General features: G+C 45.3%; 1 protein-coding gene across 1 annotated transcript in view; it reads right to left on the minus strand.

Moving 5' to 3' along the window:
- Positions 1–504: 504 nt before the first annotated feature.
- The window catches only part of LOC139209446 (ski oncogene-like), a 67,154-nt gene continuing 44,279 nt past the window's right edge, over positions 505–23,379 (minus strand). Inside the window, exons 2-7 of the mRNA XM_070839162.1 lie at positions 6,635–6,751; positions 5,745–5,860; positions 4,875–5,179; positions 4,402–4,730; positions 2,539–2,769; positions 505–1,036 (exon numbers count right to left, since the gene is read on the minus strand). Of these exons, the coding sequence (XP_070695263.1) occupies positions 848–1,036; positions 2,539–2,769; positions 4,402–4,730; positions 4,875–5,179; positions 5,745–5,860; positions 6,635–6,751 (1,287 nt within the window). The 3' untranslated portion in view covers positions 505–847. The remainder of the gene's footprint in view (positions 1,037–2,538; positions 2,770–4,401; positions 4,731–4,874; positions 5,180–5,744; positions 5,861–6,634; positions 6,752–23,379) is intronic.

Raw genomic sequence — 23,379 nt, forward strand, 5'->3', positions numbered from 1 at the left:
GAAGTGATTTTAGAAAACAACAGTGGGAGGAAAAGACAGTTCACTAGAGCTTCGGACTCGATGCTCTTCCACTCAGTGGACTGTGATGGCTTCCTGAAAAACCGACAAAACCACGGTGGCACTGTGGAAAGTTCATTTACTTGTTTTGTTTGTCTTCTAATTTTATTTGTATCTTTTATATTCCCAAGTCCAATATCACAGAGAAACAAAGAAACTGTCTTATGTCTTTACATATCGCTATGTAGTCTCTTAAATAGCTTATAATGTCTTCAAAATCCTCCATCCTCGTCATGGCACGGGATGGTAGTGGAGACGTTTTCGGTAACTGGGTTAAATGTGAGCCCGCCTCTCCTGATCACACTGCTATAACACCTCTCAACAGCTTCAATAATATGATCATCTTTCAGTATTTCTTATCATAGACGACTTTCCAAAAGTCTCTCCCCTTTTCTTGTCACACAAAATATGGGCACAGCCACATTCTGTGCTCAGTATCTGTTTTTCTGTCATTCTTGTCATCCAGTTGTCATTTCTGTGAGTTTAGAAGGTGCGAGTCAGTGCTTGATTCAGAAACACGCGTTTCCTTCCTGCAGCATTGTACTTTACTGTTTCCAGCCATTGTCCATGGAAACCACTCACTTGACTTTTCATGAGCATGGACATAGGTGCTCATCTGTCTCTGGTCAGAGGGCGTTCATGTTTGTGTTGCGGAGGGCGAGCGTGATGGACAGTGGTGCGATGTGGCCGGCACAGGACTCCCGGGAGTGTTTGTGGTCTGAGTAGGGCAGAAGATGTTGGGGATCCTGGCAATGGAGGGAATGGTTGGGTGGTGAGGTCGGCCGTTGGGTTAGTTGTCAGGTGGCATGTCCTTGGGCGTCCCCTCCTTGTCGCTGTTGGATTTGGGCCAGAGTTGCTGCTGTAGCTCCTTCACCACCCTCTCCAGGTGCTCCCTGGCCTCCCGCTCCTGCAGCAGGTCAGCTCGAAGCTGCTCACGATCAGCCTCGGCGTGCTGCAGCTTCATCTGGAGATCCTCGATCTGGAAGGCACGTGACAAGAAACAGATGAAATCATACAGCAGAACAAATGTGACTACAGTTTGGAGGGTACTGATCCAACCTCCAGGCCTGCTGCAAACAACAGAGCTGTTCACACTCACTGATTATGGAGCCAATTCATGCCCGTGCTTATACTAGACGGTATAGACCTAGACCTCTGTCCTAGACACCAGTGCCCTGATGCTGTGATCGTATCATGTTGGAGGAACCATAACTACCACTTTTTGACCTGTAAATATTGTTCATGTAAACATCCAGAGAAACATCCTAACTGGATGAGTCGTGCATGTTCTCAGAGGTGCCTGAGAACATGCACGACTCATCTTAGTCAAATTTCAACATCAGAGGCAAAGCTGAAGCAGAATGAAATGGTGGCAACAATGCACAGTATCATTTAACCCTCACACCACCTGCTCTGCAATAATCCAGCTGAATTGGGTTGTCCATGTTGTGAATGCTCAAAACAATCTGTTATTCTTTGTCCCTGCAGCCCGATTTCCAAAGTAACTATCTAGTGTGTGAAACAATATGTTGGATCCATTTTAATATATCTGTCTGATGGATATCTGAATTTGCCAAGTAAACAACCAACCTTTCTGACTTTGGTGAATGTAGAAACAGATTTGGGGTATTCCGTGGCTACGATGAAAACCAGTCATCATTTCCCTGTGAATGCCAATGTGTGATTTAACTGTGAGCACTACACTATTGTTTTATCCCACACACAAGGCCAACACTTGCAAGCTTAGGAACAAATGTTTGGTTCATCATCAGCCAGGATATTTCCAGTCACGTGATCTCCCGCTTCCAGCAGATTGGCTTCCTGAAGTCAAAAACTTTACTTGATTTATGTAACTTCTTTCCCAAACGTGGTCATAAAGTGAAGTTTCTATATTTCATTTTACATTTCAAGACATGTCTTGAAACAGAGGCCTTCTTAGCAAAATGATCTTTGAGAGCACTACAATGCTTCCTGAGCTTCTGAAGTCTTTTTCCTGTCCTGAGCCCAGACTGCAGCAACATGAAGGCCTTAGCGGCAGCCTTCCGAAGTCGACTGCAGTCTCTGCAGGGAGGTGCACAGACACAGCTGGAGAGCAACCTCCCTCTTGTTTTGTCTAATCTGCATTTCCCATGGTGCCTGAGGGAAGACGACGTCTCTTCCTGTTTCCTTTCAAAGGGGGACTTATCATACGCTACACCCGTTTATTTTTGACTGGGGAAGAGGAAACGTGGGCTTTTTTCTTGCCTTTTCTGCTGACCTTAAGAGCACTGGAGACGGTGAAACTGTGAAACACCGCAGCTCCTCTGAGGGTGTTGATGCACACATTGGACTGTGAATGTGAGTCTATGTGCACGGCCTTGTTTGGCTTCACTTTCCCGTGTTTCCAATGTATCATCGAGAGATTATCAAGAAGATTTTAAGCCCCAAGTGTGACCAACGGATACAGCATACCCCTGACAGTCCACATGCACACTAACTGACCTGTGCAGAGTATTTTGCACGAAGACGTCCAGCCTCGCAGCCTTTATCACAGACCCTCAGCTGCCGGGCCTGCTCCAGCTCCCGCTTCAGACGGATCCGGGACTCATTGGCTTCCTTCATCTTCTTCTCACTCTCAGCTCGCAGACGCTCAATTTCCTTCCTCAAGCTTCGCTTTGCCTCAGTCGCCTCCCGCAGCTTCTCTTTCTTGGCCACCCGCAAGAACTCCAACTCCTGCAAGAGGAGATGGTAGAAGTTAGCATCAGAGTGAGGGACTGTCTGCCTGGGGTTCATGCTTATGCAATTAAGACACTTGGAAAAGTGAAAGGTTTTTTTTTTTAAACAGTTTGAATCTATCATTGAGAAAATTCAGTTCCCCATGACTCTTATGGGTGTGCTGTGAATGCCAGTGGAAGTGTCTGTCACATAGCTGTTTCATTTCTCCATTCTGAACTGCTGACACCTGAGAGCAGTGACGTGTTACAGTACGCTGCAGTGTCCATGGCAGTGTTTACACTGAGCCAAGTCAGAGGTTAGGACGTGTGTGAAGCTCACAAGAGTGAGCGAGTGAGTGAGTGAGTGACACGCCCACAGACTACTCATGGGAACACAGCAGCAGGGACAAACATGTCTGTCATCAAGCTTAGTTGGTTTCTACAAAAAGACTGAAAAGAAAAACATCCCTTCAAATCCTTTATTCTACTGTGGCTTTACACCAGAACTATTTGCATGCCACCAGAGTTATGGCTGCTTCAACTCCACACAGCAGGGGTCATACCAGTTTTAAACACTGCCTCTGTGGCTGATGAGGAGCCGGTCAGGGCTCCAACTCTTTAGTCTGGCTAAACTAGATAGATAGATAGATAGATAGATAGATAGATAGATAGATAGATAGATAGATAGATAGATAGATAGATAGATAGATAGATAGATAGATAGATAAAGTGGAATGCCTCTTTTGCTCTTCTGCTTTTGTGTTGCTCGCCCACACAGACTCCTTCGTCTGCATTTTTTTGTTCTCATTCCAAGAACAAAAATAAAAATGAAAGTCTGGTCTTTCCCTTTGCAGCAACATCCACTCTCATTGTTATCACCCGACAACTAATGCTCAGCTTTGTGGACGGTGACAATGACTTCTAATCCACCTCTGCACTTTGATGTCGAAGCTCAAGTCATTTCTGCAGTGTGGCAACTTTGAAAATGTTCTGTCTCTTCTGGTTTCCAGAATTAAAGTATGTAAGTGTGGGAATAGGGACAGTTGGCTATCCGATGGTATCAGGTCATCACTATGTTGGTGAATCTTCAGAAGTCTTGTTAGTAGGATTCTTGGTGTGTGCTGTTCAAGTATTCTACAAAAGAACAACCCCAGTTTCTATACAGAATTACACTCACACCTGACTGGTTGGTGGCCTTGAATGACACAGTGGTTTGGCTCCTGTATGAAGTGTGATCGTTGAAAATACATTCTAAAACGTTCCTTTTAACATGACTTTGCTCGAGCTAAACTTAGAGGAAGGTTTTAAAACAGCTCAAAGTGTCAGGTTGACCAGGCAGTCGTGCTCGTGTCTCAAGTCAGTCGAGACAAGTTCAAACTAACTCTCATGTGCTTGAGGGTCCACTTCAAGTCCCAGACTGACAATGATGACCATTAAAATGACAAAGAAACATGACACTTTACTTTCAAGTAAGTAAGCAGCTCGTTCAAGTCCAGCACAGTCCGGGCAATGGCAAGCTGAGTCTGGCAGCTCCAGTCTTTGTACTGACCTGGACTAACCACATCTCTGATCTATCTCTGTGCTTACAGCACACAGGTGAAACTCATATCAATGTTTTCATTCAACAAGGGGAAAGCTGGAGGAACCTTACCTGCTGGAGGCTGCGTTTGGCCTGCAGGGCCGATCCCAGCTTCTCCTCCTGCTTTACCCTCATCCTAACAATCTCGTGCAGAAACTTCTCCTTCGACTCTTTAGAGTCCAGTCCACTGTCCAGCGCTTGCCTCAGGCTTTCAAGCTCAGACTCCAGCCCCAGCTCCGGAGGGGTCACGGGGGCCGCCACGGGAGCAGATGCAGGGACGGGGCCCTCTGCCGACGTGGTGGTGTACAAGGGCCCCTGGACACCTGGTGAGCTCAAGTCCTTGGCTGAGCTGCTGGACGAGGTGAAAGACGGTGACGACAGGGAGGACAGGGATGAAGTGACTGTGGGAGAGATCAGAGACACCAGAGATGGTGAGGTTTGTGAAAAAGCTCAAGTGTTCTCGTGGCTAAGTTTAGCTTGCCAGTCGAACCCCGTAACAAATAATCTACACACGTCTAGTTGCTCATATTGAACTCTTTGCTTACATTCGTCACGGCTTTCCACTTCTATTTCCACCTCAGAATCTCTGTCGTCCTGGGGTGGTGGAGGCTTGCTGGCAGCTGAGGACGGAGGGCACGGGGCCTCTGGCGCTGGGGGCGGGAGCTCCCCTGTGGCTCTTCTTTTGCGAGGCCTGGAGGTGCCGTTGGCGCCCTCACCTGGAGGTTCACCTCCACTTGGGTGGGAGGTGCTGGGTACCGAAGGGGACATGGGACCCATCTTCCCCAGGGGCAGCGGTGTGAGGGCGACATTGGGGGCCACAGCTTTTTCCAGACTCTTGTAGTTGTAGAAGCTAAGAGGAAACCAGACAATATCACTGCACGTCTCATGACTTTTACATCCAAAAACCATCATTAACAAGAGCTGAATTCTGCATGCAAGTAAACACAGCCGGCGCCATATTGTGGAGTCCGTTTTGAACAGCCTATGCCAACCAGTGTAGAGAAACATTCAAATGAAGTGCCTGCAGCTCTTTCCTCCCACTGTATGAGAAACCGGGCCAGATCAACTGTGATATGGTGCAGCCTGCACTGGTATCACCAAGCCAAGTGGGTGCCCACGGTATGAGTGTGTGTGTCAAATGTGTGTAAATGGTAGAGTGTGGGAGGCTGTGGTACAGTCAGACTTGACCCCTCTGACACCAGCCCACCCAGACAAGTGAGAGAGCATGCTGGGAGCTCATCGTATCTAGCTCAACAAAATGGCTGTCATCTTTTGCAGTAAAAGCTTCTCTTACAATCCAGATATTTCACCATCTGTAATTATGCCTTTTGAAGTCAGTAAAGTGCCAATTGGTGAGAGTGTCTTCCATTTTGGATGTGGTCGTCTTGTGCTGTGCTGTGCTGTGCTGGGCTCACCTGTCTCTTAGCAGGGCCAGGGGGTGACTGCAGGGTTCCTTATCACCAGCAGAGACGTGGGGGGACCAGGGTCTGAAAGCCGAGGGCCTCTGTCTGGGCTGAATGCAGTTGAGCCCCTGAAGATCGACAGAGCAAACAGTTGACATCACAAGTAATAAAGAAATTATAGGATGATAAAGTCAGAGAGCTCGGACACAGTCGCTCGATTTTTGTGCACACTTGGGGCTGGAGAATGTTTGAAATGTTTCTATACTAATGATTCTGAGCCACCGTGATTAGATGTTTCCTCCTACTCTCTGTTGTGAAAGGTCTCTTTGACCTTGGCTATGGTCCAGAAAGTGGGGGTTCACAAAAAATCATGGGGAACATCTCACAAGTTTAGACAGTGGAATATTTCAGGACTTCATTTCTGAGTATAAATATTCACTTATTACTCCGACAAAGTGCAGATCTGTTCAAATGGACCAGTCCATTGACAGTGTGCCTCTTATTGGAAGTGATTGTGTGATGTGTTTTGTGGTCAGATAGGGGTCAGTATAAAGATCAGCGGTTGAAGACATAACCTCCATTCTAACCATATCTGCAGGGTAGATTTTTTTTTTTTAGGGAATATCGATTTTCACAGGAGACATCCATCATTATATTTTGCCTATTCTGTTACACTGCTCTCTCAAACTTCTCTCCATCTCAGTAAGTGAATCCATGGGATTCGGGGTGGCTACAGTTACCTCCTCTGTATGCAAAGCTTGCCAAATCTAAATTTAAGTGCTACCCTCATCCAAAAACTTCTGTATAATATTACATGACATCTCATCTCATGCACCATGCATCATTATCACCATCACCATCGCCATCGTCGGCATCACCTTCCAGAGCTTAGCAACACCAACCTTATTGGAGGAGGACAGGGAGTGTAGCCAGTCGTGCTGCTTCTCTTTGTCAGCCAGTGGGGATTGTGATGGGAAGTCTTCATGTTTGGACTTTTTGACTGGGATGGGATCAGACACCTGGTAGAAAAGAAGGACATTTGTTTTACTGCAGGAACATTTTGGAATCAGCATTTTTTCTTACAAAGTCATTATTGCTCACGTGAACTCATGGTCAGTACTACAAAAAAAAAAAAAATCAGCACTACTTCAAACAGATTCGGATGTGCAAACACATCCAAGCTGATTATTTTTAAAAGCACCACAGGTTGCCCACTTGGCAGCGGGCTATGGGATAAAATGTCAGTGAACTGAAAATGCAGCTAATAGTGTCAGACAGACTACTGTGTGTGTGTGTGTGTAGGACATATCTCTTCATCTCTAGATAACCTACAAACCTACCAAACACAGCCAGGCCTCCTCTGCACTGTCCTAGTGTTGCTGTATTTTTACTAGATACAACAACCCCAACCCTTTTAACCCTGACATGTGCTGGTCACTAAAAAAAAAACAATTGCACACACTTCTTGCTTCTTTTAACCTTTTATTCATAAAATGAGACTTGGGTGTTTTAGCTGCAGTGCAGTGCAGCTGTTGTGCATTGTGATCAGTGAAACAAGAGAAATGCAATTTAGCTGGATTTTGGGGTGTGAATAGACTTTAACCCTTTCAACGCTTAGAGGTCACTACGGTGTGCAAATATTCAAAAGCTGTTTTCTGGTATATGCATGAGTTTTGATGGCATAGTTGCACATCATGGATGCTACTGCATCATCTCATACACTGACTGCTGCCCAGTGGGAAGCCATTGCAAGTGAAAAAAAAAAAAGAGTGAAGCCAAGATGGCCGATAGACGACCAGAAACACCAAGTTGCTCATTTGTTTCTGTTCAAACCTTCTAGAAAAAGAGACCCTTGCAGGTAAGAAAAATATAAGGAGTCATGCAATTGCTAAATTTTCCAAGTGTTGATTTTATATTGGGAGGAAATTCTGATTAATCACATGTCCACTGAATTGTACATCATGCATCAGGAGCTAGATTTCAACTACTGGACATGTAAATATATCTGTATAAAATTTGGGTTGAAAAAAAAAAAAGTTCAAACCTTGTTTTCATGCCTAAAGATGAATAAAAACACTTCTACTGCTTTCACATTGGTCCTTGGGCTGCCTATGTCTGCTCACCTGTTTTTCCTTGCCTGGGGCTATTTGTAAAGAAAAACACGTCTCTTCAAACAACATCCTGACGTCTATAATCTCACTTATTAGATCTTGAAAATGAAACATTTAGAAATCCATAAATGTAATTTCCACAAGGACCTCCTCAAAGGTAGCAAAAATATAATTGATAGATAGAGACACAAGCCTTAATCACAGGTTTTCTCTGACAACCTGACATTTTTGGTAATAGAAAGCACTCGCACGGCGTTGGGGAAAGTCACTGAAAGTCACGGAGTTGTACATCTGGGCCGCAGTGGAGAGAGGACAGCTGTCATGACAGCAGACCTCAGCACTATTTGTTCGTCTAGCCACGCTACTTTCCTGTGAGAGCGGCTCTGATTACACAGACATGTGGCACAGCATGACACCCTGCCAACATAGGCGAGAGAGGCAGAGAGAGAGGATCTAACCCGAGCGAACCAATGACCACCTGTTGACACCACGTGGGGTGTGTGTGTGTGTGTGTGTGTGTGTGTGTGAGATGGCAGGTTATGCCCACTCCTGCATACTGCAGCAGTTTGTTGGCTGAATGCAGTAGATTCAAAGGGGAGATCCCCAGAGAGAGAAAGTAAGAGTGAACCAGGACAGAGACAACTCTAGGCGTGAATACATCCCCTCTAGACACAAAAAAAAAATATATATATATATATGTGTGTATGGTGATTCTACAGAGCCAACCCATATCTGCATTACATGTGTGACCTCCACTCCAACACATGACCTCTACACACTGAGAAAGAGTGAAAAACAAAGAACAGGAATGATCACTGCACAGTGAAACACCATCTGTTGTAGGAAGAAGGTGAACTTGGTGTCAGCAGTAAGGAAGAGTCCTGTGGCTTTCCTCCATACACTTTGTTGCTGCTGAATGGCAAAATCACGACAAATATTTCAAAGATTTATTGTAAAGGATGTGTTATGCATGGAAAGATCCTAAAGTCTAGACATTACTGCAATTACATCCTAAAGTTCCCTCCATGAAATGAGCAGTTTTATCTTATTTGTATTCATATTTTTCATTCTATGTCCACATAAGACCTATACAGCGAAGTACAATCTCTACTCAGCTGGATTTAAAGTTGGATCATTTATTTCCGACTGTGTTTCATTAGCTGTGTAATCTGACATCCACCAGCTCTGGATTTAAAATCATCTTTAATTAGATTCCGTGTAGCATTAAAAAGGTCCAAAAAGTGTTAGACTTGGAATTTTTTAGAAGGCTCTGCACAGATAAATCCGAAATGCACTGCAATTGCCCTCAGTTTGAGTGTGTGTGTGTGTGTGTGTGTGTGTCAGCTAGTGACAGCCGCAGCTTGGAGAGGCTGAGGTCATAGCCACAAAGCCAGCCAACGGGGGAAAGAGAAACAAACCCCTACTTGTCTGTCTGTATGGGTGTATCTGAGTGTGACAGACAGATACACACACACACACACACACAAATACACACACAGACACACACTGCCCCAGTCACCTCTCGCCTCCTCTCTTGGCTGCCCATGAGCAAACACACCCAGCACACACACACAAACTATATATATGTATATATCCATGTATGTATATATATATATAAACAATGTAACTAAAGAATATTAACCTAAATGTCCCCAAAAGACACTGTGACACATTACAAGTGTACGTTTTCAGGCATCCCAAGTAAGTAATACAAGTAAACACACACACTCACACACACACAGTCTTGCCACTGGGCAAAGTCTCTGTGCCACGTGCCAGCCCTCATCTCGTGGATTACCGTTTGCCAACGCTGCAGCTTTCCATCAGGGCGAGATCCGGCCCTGGTAATCTTGCACGGAGGAGAACGTCGGGGGGGGGGGGGGGGGGGCAGCAATTGGCAGCTGAGCTTGAGGGGCTCAGTGTTTGGGGCTTCAGGGAGGGAGAAACCTGCATGTCTAGATTACTGAACAGTGGGACTGTCGGACATGAGGCGGGGTGGGAAATCCTATTTTCTAAAAAGCAGCACGGAGAAGTCTGGTACTGGTTCTCAGAGGCCCCTGGGCTGATTTCAGGTGATCCAGTGCAAAGAAGAGGAGAAGCGTAATTTCACTATAATTTGGGGAGAGGGGGTCTGAGGGCGAGTGAGTGAAAACATGAGAAATCCTCCTACAATAGACACACCAGTGCACATTCATGCACACACACCGTCTTGGTCAGACCCTGACCGAGAGGTGTGTGAGTCATTTTTATTGAAAGCTTGACAGTGCTCTCCTGATAAGCCTCTGATAGACCTGGGGATAATTATGACACGTGTGTGTGTGTGTGTGTGAGTGTATGAGTGTGTGTGCACTTTGCAGCCCACCTCCTTTATGACCCAGTGAGGATTACATAGCACAGACAGGATGTCACAGTTCTAAAATAGGGCTTTCCGATTAGCTGAGGTGTGTGTTAGACGTGCCCTGACTGCGCCGTCTATGTACTCAGCTCCAACACCTCACACTGAGAACATGACACCTCATAATATCTCCACACCAGCATTACACTATCAGACAGATAACACCGGCCTTTTATTGAAACTCAGATGTATTTTATTATTGTTATCCATGCTTTCAGTGCAGGGCCTGTTTTTTTGGCATGGTATTAACCAAGTAACGGCAAACAGTATCAGTGCTGCACCTTTGAGGCTCATGTCTGTCAAACACTCATTTGCAGCTCCTTACTTCACACATGACAGCTAGGAATAGCCCCTGCATGAGAAACTCACAAAGCCTCAAGTCATGGAGCAGCATATGTGGAAATAGTGAGAGTGGCAGGCTCATCTCAGCTGCCATGGGGTGGGGGGCGGGGTGGCGGACAAGCAGGGGACTCATGTGGAAGTGGGTGTATTCTGTATGTCTCTTAGTGTGTGTGTGTGTGTGTGTGTGTGTGTGTGTGTGGTTGTATGTGGCTGAGACAGGATGGGTGGGGTGATAACAGTCTTCTCAGTTGAAGACTGTCTGTGCCTTTTGAAACTCTCACTGTTCTAGAGCACTTCCTCTGTCTGCAGGCCACTGGTGTTTGTCACACTGAGACAAAATACTATGAATAGCAGTTCTGAACAATCTACAGTAAAGGATTTCTCAAGGCTTGTACGATGGTGAAACCATTTTTTTTTCTTTGTGTCTTCTAATATTTCTGCAGTGGACATGTACAGAAGGAAAAAGATGTATTTGCATGAACTCTCACCTGCAGAGGAATCTGCAGATAAATGCAGTTAAAAGAAAGTGTTAGAAAAACACACGGGGAAATGGAACTAAAACGGACTTTGGACTCAGTTAAATAATATGTTTCCTCACCAAGCTGCAGACATTCTTAAAAAACTCTCAGAGAGCCATAATGGTCTCACTTTGGGGAGGCACTACTATAAAAGGCTTCTGCATGGAATGCATGAAAAGCTTCAAATCAGCTGTGCTTTTTGGAGACGCACTGTTCTGTTAAGAAGAGAAAGAGGAAGGTACAGTCGAGTCAGTCTGGAGACATCATGGAGAAGAAGCTCTGTACAGCTGGTCAAACTACAAAGACAGAGACAATCTTGTTGGACTCTTCTAAAAACTTGACCTCAGGACATAATCGCCAGGTTGAGGTGAAACTGCCCCCCCCCCCCACCCAGCTACTTGCTGTCTACCCAAAGCCACCACCCCCTCTGTTCGTCTATCTGTCTAACTGGATTTCCTGTGTCATAGATTACAGGATGTCCTCTACAAACAAGCAAGATTCCAGTCGCAGAGACAGCAAGCAAGCAAGAAAAATGAGTTTGACGGAAACTTCCAGAAGAATTGTTTAACAAAGTGACAAGCCTATAGAATATATATACGTTCTCTAAGTTGTACATTTCAGTTTGACGCACCAAGATGCATTTCCTTTACTAAAACTTTTTTAGAGTAGATGTGCCAGTTCTTCCCAAAGTACTCAACTGATGGCTGAACTGCATGTATCAACATTTGACCACACAATCCTTAATTCAAGGTCTAGTAGCTTGTTCTCCAGCTTTTAACCACGCCTCGTAGTCTTCCTCATCGGATGAAGTTTGGTCAGTGTTTGTTGAGAAATTTCACTTCCAGGGGCACGGACTATCTTCACAGCAGCTCCATTCGGTGAGGAAGATTGGAAAATGTGGTTGAAAGCTGTGGAAAGTGGGCCTTGGGCTGAGGTGTTTTTGTTGAAGCGGTTTGGAAAACATAAAATCTTATTCAGTATCAAGCATTTCTAGAGAATTGCATCGAAATGCCATGTTAAACTCTTAGAATCATTTGGTTGTCAGGTGTAATTTATGTCTGAGTATATCTTGGGCATTGTTGAAAATGCCACCAATCACTGTTACAAGACGTCTTTTGTGCTGTGACCGCAGAATGTGACTCAGTGTCAGAGATAAACATTGTGCTAAATAGGTTGCCTAACCCAATATCCCTGCAGACGAGGCCTAGATGAAAGGGCAAACAACCTGTTTTCTTTGCTTTTTCTTCACTCAGGAGGGCGAGCGGAGCCGCACCCTGCCTGTGACCTGACTTTGGCCTCCCTGCATGTCTTGCTAAGGGGCCCATAGTAGTGGAAAGGGAGGGGCCCTTCCTGGAGGCAAAATGAGTGCTTAGCTTACCTCATACAGCATCTGCAACAGAAAACCCACATATGCTCAGGAACAAAGAAGTGTCAGACAACATGTCGTTCTACCGTTTATGCAAAAAAAAAAAAGTAAGGGCTGACCTGAGACGCTCAGGTTCAGGGCTGCTTCATCGGCTTCCCCTGAGATTTAAGCAGGGTTTACGCACGCTGAATTGTTATAAGCAGTGTTGGGAATGTGAGCTATTTGGTTTGGGGAGTTGAATTTTCATCTCCTTTCTATGCTAATTCCTCATGAATGCCATGTTCTTGGAACTTTGTGTGTGTGTGTGTGTGTGTGTGTGTGTGTGTGTGTGTGCTGTTCAACACCCAGACGAACATCCAGGATAAAAATATAGCAAACACAGCGGCTGCTCACTCGAGTGAGATTCCTCGACTGTGTGTTTGTGGGTTACACACACACACACACACACACACACGCGTGCGCGCGCAGAGCTCCAATTTCGGCAACTAGTTCATCCCACCATCGTCTCCTTGGCTGGGGAGTCGCAGAGAACAATAGGGCCTCTGTCTTCGACCAAGTAAATAGCAAAAACACTTAACATAGTTACAGTAAAACTATTGCAGCACCACACTGCAAAGCACAAATTAATCTTATTATTCAAGACTCTCTAGTCCTCAGTCTTGCTGAGGTGCAGTTCTGACTTCAAGATGAACTGGTTTGCTGACTAGACTCGAAATGACCTCATCTAATATTCACTTTGATACAGCGAGGAGTGGTTTCTCCTGTGCTCAGCACATAAGTAACTCTGTTTATTCACTTCAAGTTTGGAATTCTAAAGAGCAAGTATTAACTTGTGGAGCTGGTTGAAGAACAGTGTTAGGACTTGAAGGTGAAGACGACTGCCAGGCAGAAACTGGCAGTCTGTATATGCACGTAGAGACAAACGGCAGATGTTCAGACTATCAGGAAGCTGTATACAGAGGAGGCCCCACAGTACCTGCCTGTACCACCTCTCCCCACATAACCCATCATTTATCCCATTAGCAGGGTAGCGTCTCTTACATTCCCCTGCTACTTGCAAGAAAAACAAAAAGACACTTTTTTCCAAAGTCCTGGCCAAAAACAGCTTGTATTGATACTGCTGCTCCATACAAAGTAGCTCGCTCTCCTGTCTCCCCCCAGACTTTTCCTGGAGGGACAGTACAACGCTGCAGTTCAGACTTTTCAATTCATTCTTATGTCAACATTTACATTTGAGGATTTTTTTTTTCCCCAGAAAGTTATATGGCAGCAGGTCTAAGCTCTTCGTTTCCAGGAAGAGTCCAGAGAGGCTAGCAGACAAAACAGAGGAGAGCCCCCCCCCCAGAGCTGCCAGCGCTAGCCAGGCTAAAGGTTGTACAACTGATAGAAACTATGGCCGGATAGCAGAACCTGTCGATGTGGAGTGGAATGGGTCTTTCATTAAGGCAAAACTAACTGGGCGTCTCCAGCTACAGCATCCCCTGCTCTCTGTTCTGGGATGGAGACGCTGTGCTTTTCAACATAAAGCTGCACAGGTGAGTACAGGACACACACTCATGAAGCCAAGCTATGCTAAAGCTACATAATGCTAAGCTAGGCTACTGTTATCAGAGGTCAAGGGGCTAAATGGGTTCCTTAGTCCCAAAAAGAAAGGAGGAGCCACCACAGACCATTTCTAACATGAAACTGTGATGATCAGCAGGGCATGAAGGCAAACAGCCTTTTTTTTAGACCTAATAGTCAATCTGATGGGCCACCATGTAAATATATCACAGCGTAACAATCACCCAAACTGTTGTGACATAGAAATAGAAATATGTACTGGAAAACAGAGAGAGAAACAATTAGGACGGCAACGAACAACTCCTCTTGTACCACAAGCCTTCCCTTTGCTGCTTGGAGGCCATGCAGAACAGCACTCTCTCACACACACACACACACACACCAACACACAGAAAAATAGAAGGAAAGGGAAGAGATTGGGAGGTTTGGGAAGGGAGCAGGGTCTCCATTTCCTCTCGCCAAATTTGCTTTGGCAACTCTTTCCGTGGGAATGATGAGAGACCAGCTCTTCTCAGCCGCAGAGAGCCAGGGATAGGCCCACCGAGGAGAGGGAAGGAGCAAAAACGTAAGATGGAGATGGGGTGGGGGTGTAGGGGTGTAAGTAAATACAGCTGGACCTTTCCATAGCTTTTCCTTTTCCATTCTTTCCTTGGCTTTAGCTGTTTTAGAGGGACCAAATGCTAACAATAACATGCTGAACAGATAGGCAGGAAGTGCCTATTACAGTAACATGAGCAGCGTGTAGAATTTGTATTCAAAGACCAATAATCACATCAATCCCATTCCAAAGCTCTACATATTGATCATTTTCAGTGGGGCCCAAATGATGCTGGTTTTTGAAGCCAGTGCCAATATTCAAGTCTGATCTGATAATATCATGGACAAAAATCCATAAAGCATGTGTGTGTGTATGCAGATCTCTGTATAATATATAATGTCTATGTATTTGTATATGTTTTTAACACAGATTTAAAAAGTTTTGTATTTTTTCCCCTGAACTTGAGCCAAACACCAGTAGTGACACTGCAGGCTAAATTATTATTATTATCAGACTCTGAGTAAAATTTTACAATAAATGTGTTATCAATCAATGTTAACAGTATTCATCATTTTGAGGGCAGATGACACTGATTCACATTTAAAAGAGAAGCAACAGTGCTGATGAACATCAGTTCCTTCATCCTTACACTATTTCTGTTTTCGGTTCAAATCTGAGGCCTGTACTTCAGTTTATAAAATTCTTGAAGTTACAGTATCACCCTTTTTTTTTTTATATAATTCAAGTTGACTGACATGAGCTGTAATGAGCCAGAATTTAGTTTGGCGTCAGAACTGTGGAATAGCAGAGGAGAGACAGAAATACCAGCGTTTACAGTCCTCGTAAAAGTTGCTTTCTGGCTGGAAGAAGGTTGTAGGGAGGCACGAGTGAGGAGGAATCTGCTGATGGCTCTTTCCTTGCATCAGTGCAAAATGCTGCCCCATTTTAAAGGAGGCCAGATGTGAGTTATGTGCAACGACGGGAGGAGCGCATTTGTGTATGTGTGTGTGTGTGTACATGATCGAGGAATGCAGGGCATAGGGCATATTTCTGCTTGGCGTGTAACGTGCCCTAAGGTTGAGGTTGCTTGTGAAAGGGTTAAGTCGCATGGCTGAGCAAATACATAAATAGCACTGGGGGGTGTGTTTGGCATGGACACTGCTGCCAGCTGGCGTGGAGGGAGTAACCTTACATGCATACACACATACGCAAAAACTGGCAGTTTGATTTCCAAGGATTACTTACGGGGCACTGGAACTCAAGCAGGCACTTCGGGTACCCCGGTCCAGACTGCAGCACATGCCTTAACATGTGACAATCTAGCCAAGAGCGTTGTACACACACACACATACACACACACAGACACACACGTGTGTTTGCACACTTGTTTGAAGTCACACTAACTTACGCACACGTACACACAAATGCAAACACAGCAAAAAAAAGCAAACCCGCCTACTCCCACACATCAAAGGAGCTTGCAGCAGCAGCATGAAGCTGCAGAGCCGGGCCTCATCCCATAATGATAAATCACATCCTAACACCTAAAACAAACTCTCAGCCCTTCGGGCCTGCATTAAGATGGACATCCCAAACAAAACACTCAAACACACTGGGTTCTCCCAGGCATCCCACCAGCCCCACATCCTGAACACACACTCTCTTCCACCAGGAAGTTTTGAAGTTTTAATCTGAGAGGATTAGGACAGGTTAAGATTCTTGGGAATTACGTCACGTTTCAATTTGAAATGTGACATGCAGAATTAGTTTTGTTCCTTCATCCACAACGTTCACATTTATAGCATTTAGTAGCTTGAAAGGTCTGGGAAGACTTCCTCAAAGAGAACAGCCTAATGGCTAATAATGGTTTGCCATATTGTGAGTGCATCATGTGTCCTTGTGCTGGCAGTTTGCCGTGCACAGATCCTCCTGTCAGAGAACAGGATGAGAGGGATTTAAGCAAGGGTGGGGGCTTGAAGTCAAATCCCCTCTCATCTTACAGGCATCATTACGCCTGCTAAAGCCTCATCCCTGGAGCCCTCCACTACCAGGGACCAGGACAGACCACCAATTACAGTCTTAACCTCTCCTTTGCCCTGTCTGTCTCTATCTCACTGACACCTATAGCTGGGGGGGAGGGTAGCATGGGGGAGTGGGGGATAAAGACACTGCTTCATGGGATACGCTGAAGGCTGCCGCCATTACAAACATTATCCCGATTAGTGATAATACTACATGTAGGTAGTTTATGTGTGAAGATACAGTAGATCATGTTGGTCATGACTTGGGTAGTCTGGACTGGAGCCTTCATATCACCATACATGTCAGTTAACTTACTATATTAAGCACTGATTCATTTGGACAAGTGTCACTAGTCAAGAAGAGCAACATGAGCCGAGCGTTGATATTCATCATGTCGCTGAAAAAACATTTCTGGGAGGTGTAAATACTCCAGTTACAAAACATAACCTGCTGTGCAGAAAGGCCCTTAATGACTACCTGAGCAGGTATTTGGGGCTGTAATTAATACTGTTTGTTGAGTACAGCTCATCAAATATAAAACAAGTGTGTCGCAATCACATTCAAATAAACTGAATTATATGAATAGGATTAACAAGGTCAGTGGTTAAATGGAATGGCATGCAGCCTGGATTTGTAAGACTTGATTTTCAGTTCAGGCAATGCTTCCACTATGAAGCTACAACATGTGTAAAAATGTAATGTGGGGATGGAGCGGTCTGCTGTGACTCAGTGTAAATGAATTGTTGATAACATAAACAAGCCTCCAGCACTTGAGACAGCGAAGGTGATATGATGGTTTAGAGGATACAAGAAGGTGTGAATATAACGATGTGTGAGTCTGTGAGGGTCCAACGACTGCACACAGGAGCACCTGGAGGAGTAGTGAGCCACAGTAAACAAGGGAGGCCACTGGCTCAGAAAGAATGAATAAATATACGTGCGATTACCCAGTTCAGCCATGTGTGTCTGTGTTTACAGCTTGTGTTAACTGTAAACAAAGGCAATCGGTGCAATCAAAATTCAAGTGGAAAGCGATTAGTATTGGTAACTTAAACAGTGGAACTGTTTTGGCACTGTAGCTAACAATGGATCCAAACCCTGCACGACTACTGCAGTGACAGCTGAAGCATCAGCCACAGGGATGAGAGTTGACACAAATGTCCACCTCTTTTCACTAGTACGTCAACACTGAACGCACTGAAAGCATTTTGCCTGGAGCGTGATCTGGTGAGGTGCATGGGATTGCGCAGTTGGGGAAGGCTGTCATGGGATTTGGACCGTTTGAGGGATTGACATCGGAGGGGTCAGAGGGGATAGTTAAGACCTCCATCCACTATCTGCTCAATCCCCATGATTAAAAACTAGGACTCTCCCCGCCTCGCAGGCAAGAAACTGATGCAAATGGCTGGGAAACGAGTCATCTGACCATGTGCATTTGGACCAAAGGTGAGCAGTGTTAAAGGGTTGGACATGTGTCATCTAGAGGGGAAACCAACTGGAAACCACTGGGTTTAAGTGCATGTGACAGACGCTGTGACAGATCCGTGACTAGTTTCTAGGGTTAGAGTGGTCGTTCTCGTTGTTCAGACAAAAAAACATGCCGGCTACAGTCGCAGTCTGAAATGGCCACTGAATTCACGTTCTGGATACATTTGAGAGGCAGCCAGTCACAGATCAGACTCAGTTCTCAGGGATTTTAAACACATAAATGGTATAAATCTTGCTCTTACCCATAAAAAAGACACAATTCTGGAGAATATTGGAATGTCTTAGATAAAAACAGCTCAAAATATAATTTCTAAATTGCTTCTATCCAAAAATATCAGAGCTGATAAAGGTCTTAATATGAGGAAAGCTCCCCTTTAGCCGCACTGTTTCTCAGCAAATCTTTCAACTGCTCGTCCAATGACTAACCCTTCACTGTACACAAAACAACTAGTCTTTCAGAAACCACAGCTCAGATGGCCAGAGGCTACACTCATTTTCCTTCCTGTCTGTAGGGTAGGATTAGGTAAGTCTGTCAGCTGTTTCAGACACCATGTCTAGCCACCGCCACTCTCCTGACCTGCCCCGGTCTGCCAGGCCCTGCTGCTCAGGCCTGCCTGCCTGCCTGCCTGCTTTTTAGACAAACCACTGAACACACTGGGTCCTCACAAGCAGACAGCAGCTCCCTATATGCTGCATAACAAGGCTGCTGTATCTATTGATGGCCGTGTTTGTTGTAGTTGGGCATTAAGTGGGCCAAGCATGGCCGCACTAATGCATTTGCAGACATGGCGGGTCAATTAGAGCACCATGCTGAGCCCATCATCTTACATGGAGAAACAGGCTCTTATACACGGTGGCTGCTGAGATGCAAGCTGAGGTCTTCAAGTGTTATTATGTGGTGAGACAGGGAAAAACAAGGGGTAGGGAGTGAGATGAATGAGTTGTGCTGTATAAAACTGAACATACTGCCTCAATCGTAGCTATATATACATGCAGGCTGCAGGAAATGTCTGCCAGGAACAACAGAGGGTAATTATTATGTTTGGTAGGTACAGAATCCTCGCCATTTCCACCATGTAGGTTTTGCCTTTTACATGACCCATGCTCGACCCCCCCCCTGCCTGTATGCAGACTTTCTCAGATCCAATCCAGGATTATTGGTAAGGTCATTTTTGTAAGAAAACTCTCTCAAGAGTCACATACGACCTTGCTCAAATGCTTTCTCAGGCTGCGTATGCAAATTATCTTTCCTGGGTTGTTCATTAGCTTGGTTTTCACGAAACCACCTAATGATATGAAAGCACAAAGGGGTGCATTCGATGAGTTCATTGATATTTCATGACTTCCCCAAATAATATATTAAACATGAATTGCATCAGCAGCATAAAACCCAGTAAAAACTATTGCAGCTTTAGGATGAAGACGCCTGCTAATGGCGGCAGTGGTGCTTCCTCACCACTGACAGCACTTCCACTTCCCTTCACATTTAGAGCACAACACAGTCTAGCAGCTGTCCGTGCTGGCAGTGCCAGCCACTGACCTGCCACTGACAACCAGCCATTACACAGTAAATAGTGTACTATCACCAGAGTAGACAGGGGAGGCTTTGGGGTTAGCAACAGCACAGTGTCCCTCAGTTAAAAGCTGTCACAATTAGAGTATCTGTCAAGTGAATGCACCTGAACATAGCCGCTGATTGCTTTCCCTTCACTCAGGCATTCTAATGGTATGGAGATGAGAGGGCTCACTGCTTGACCACTTGCAGTAGGAAAGATTGCATTTGGATTTGAGCTTGTTGTGTTTAAACAGAATTTTACATTTAATTTCCAAATCACTCAAAAAGACAGAGAAGCTGAACTTGCCCAAACAAACATATATGTAAATGGTAGTCTGTCAGATGGCGTTTCAGCAAGAGAAAGTAGGTCATGTCCTCCTCAGGCTAAGTGATGTGTCTTGGGGATCTTTAAGAAAAGAGACACTAGCCATGTTCCCATAATGCTGCAGCAGGAAACTGTGTCTATTGCAAGTAATTAAGCAGCAGACTGGAGTTCCAGCTAACACAAGATTTAACCCATGGGAGACAGGGCAGAGAGCATGGTGAGCTCCGTCTTCCTCTATGTTCATAACAGGGTTTTAGGAGGGAAAAACAGTCCAGGCAGTTCCAGAGCTGTCACATGCGTTCTGCTGAGGTGAGAGACTCTCTATTGAGACTCTTGACACACTTGATTAAGGTGAAAGAAAATGGCTGCACTGCACATGTGCTCCATGTACCTCAGTTCCATCTCCATGTCTGCAGGGCTCTGTCTGCTGCCTTGCAATGGGAGGGGAGGCTTAATGGTCTGGGTTGTTAGTGAGCACTCCAGTTACGTTGTGATGGGAATGTTTTTGACAGCTTTCAGACACTTGGAACTAATGATGTTCTGCACGCCCTGCGGCCAGCTGGGAGTTTTTTTTTCCTTCTCCCTCCAATCAGTGTGTTTGACAATTTTTACTAGCAGCCACGCAAGCTTGTATAAACATGCAAGCTCAACCAGATTGCTGATGCTTGGACTTACACAAGTTAAATAGTGACGTGCTCAAAAGAAAGTAGATGTTGCGTCTAAGTGGTTATTCTATTCTGTGGACCCATCAAGAGCGTCTCTATCTAAACATTTGAAAAAGATGTGAGAATCAGTTGTTCCACACTTTGTCAAGATTTTGGGTTTCTGCACTCAAAGTTCCACTAAAGCCACAGTACCTGAGATTGGACCCAGGATGCAAACGTACAAATTACATTCAGTCTGTGTGCAGAAGTGTCAAATACCTGAGAGGATCCAGCCCACACTCTACATTTAGGTCTACTCCACGTAGATTTTTTTTAAATCCAATGTACAGATGTTATTTTAGGGTAGGCTAGTGGACCTTTCAGATACGGTCTCTCATTGGATTTGGGTAGGTTTATCCCTGTTGATGAATTTAAGGATCGTGTGGATAGCGATGATTATGTGGGCCGTTCGTTACTGGTCTTCCTGACAACTCAGTTCTACCTTCAAAGGTCCATTATATCTTCCCTAAGAAAGGCCTACCTCAAACAGATAATATATCAATATCAATCTGTCCTGGTGGCAGCAGATGACTCTATTGAAATCCAGCAGCACATTCAATCTCTGTTATGTTGAAAAAGCGTAGCCTGTGATAGGTGGAAGCCTAGTTAGAGCCAGTCAGACAGAGCAGACAGGAGGAATGAATCAATGAGCACCAGAGGCTCCCTGAGGGCCAGCGTAGAGATGGGGAGGGTTATTGTAAATCAATTGGCGGCCAATTCATTTCCATTGATAGCATCAGAATAATGACATGCCATAATAAAATGGTAATCAGGGCCTTTAGCTGCGGGCAGTGGACAGTCATTTGGCAATCTGAGCTGCGGGGAAAGTGGCAGTGGCCCACATTCTCCACTCCTGCATTGCTGAACATGTGTGCACTTATTCATCCATTAGCTGTATTTGCTTGATTGAATGTGTCATTTGTTTTTGTTGTGGCTGGACCTGTGCGAGTGTCATGGTGGGTGTACAACTCATTGTGTGCGAGTGCATGAGGAACATCTCACATGCTGCACAGCCTCTGATTTAATCCCCAAGATGTGCAACCCGACGGCAGAGGCAGATGGCTCGTGAGCAGATTAAAATCTCAACAGCTAACCTTGCACCAACCAAAACAGGCGCACTTTAAGTAAGTAAGAGGAGCTGAGACAATTACGGCACATTTCCAAGCAGAGCCAGAGGGAAGGAGAGAAAAACACAGATGATGTTCAGATAATGTTGTTTGGCACTTAAGGGACCACAGATACCCTAAACCCCCTCCAATCAATGGCAGAGGGAAGTGATATTAAAACCACGGGTCACAGTGGAGGTCATACCTCATGAATCAGCATAACTGGGTGAGATATGGGTGTGATGAGGAAGTGAGGGAAGACAGTAATTGTCAAATACTAAGTTACTTTATATCATCTGCCAGGCAGCTTTAACTCAAATATTTTAAAGTCAAACCATATGGGCAACAGGCTGATTAAATAAGCTAAATTAAATGAAGTGGTAAACCAGAGAATGGGGCATGGAGGAAGCGTTGAATGGTGCTTCTGTAGACAGCGGCAGTATAAGAGCAAAAGGACCATTGAAGTCGTCCAAAGGCCACGCTGGGTGGGGTGAAGTTGGGGTCACGTTGTTCTAAGCTCCAACTGGAATGGACAGTGGTGTCTATTGGAGGAGTTCACCAAGAGGTGAGTAAGCAGACCCACGTCATAAACAAGTCTGAAGTTTATAGCCACTATTTGGGTTTGTTGTTCTGCCCCACTCCCTGATGGCATGGGCGGGTGGGCAGGGGGGTGGAGGGGTAGGGTGGGGTGGGATGGTAACAGGATGTTGCAGCTATGTGTGTGCACGGGGGGATGGGAGGTAGCAGTTGCTCTTCTTTCCTCACTGGGATCTGTCTTAATTAAAAAACGTTGGTTTTACAGTAAGTGTGTGACTGAGGGGAGCTGGCTGCACTGCAAACATGTTCTGAAGCAAAGCGGACATGAGGAGAATGAGGTGCGACGCTTTGGACTTCGCTTTTCCTTCGACACTGTGCAGCTCCTCTGTAACACTTCTGGACAGGACGGCAACAAAGTCCTTTGTGTGAGTGACGGCAGAACCTCGTGCAGAAACATCAAAGTGGGGCCAGAGATCCAAATTACCTATAGCTGTCCATGTGATTTGCATCTACAGAGACACTCTGCTGACTGCAGCACCCTTGAAGAACCTTGTTTTTCCAGGTGCAAAGCTTTATTAGCAGGTGATGAAAGTTAAATGAAGAGCCTGTTTAGAGGCTGAGTGCAAAACATGTTAATGAACCTGGAAACACCCTGCTGCATGTTCTTCAGCTCTTGTTGTTGCCACAGCAAACTGGAAAACCCAGTGTGTGTGTGTGTATGTGTGCGTGTGTGTGTGTGTGTGTGTACACTGGGCCTGCCTCCAACTTCTGTCTGAAGGGGCTGGAACGGCAGATCGGCTGCAGTCTCATCAATCAAGGTTTGTTTAGTGAGATGTGTGAGCTGCCATGCTTCCCTCAGAAGATACGAGCGCACGCACACACACACACACAGACAGACAGACACACACACACACACCTGGGTCAGCAGCCATGTCCTTATGACCAGCAGGCAGCTCTGAAGCCACCCACTGACTGATTGGTTTACTGACTGGCTCTGGCTGAATGGCTGCCTATTTGCTTAATGATACACACACACGAAAGACACAACAGCCACAGATAATATGATCTTCACTGCCA

This window comes from Pempheris klunzingeri, chromosome 11, assembly GCF_042242105.1.
Source record: "Pempheris klunzingeri isolate RE-2024b chromosome 11, fPemKlu1.hap1, whole genome shotgun sequence".
In the NCBI taxonomy this organism is placed as follows: Eukaryota; Metazoa; Chordata; class Actinopteri; order Acropomatiformes; family Pempheridae; genus Pempheris; species Pempheris klunzingeri.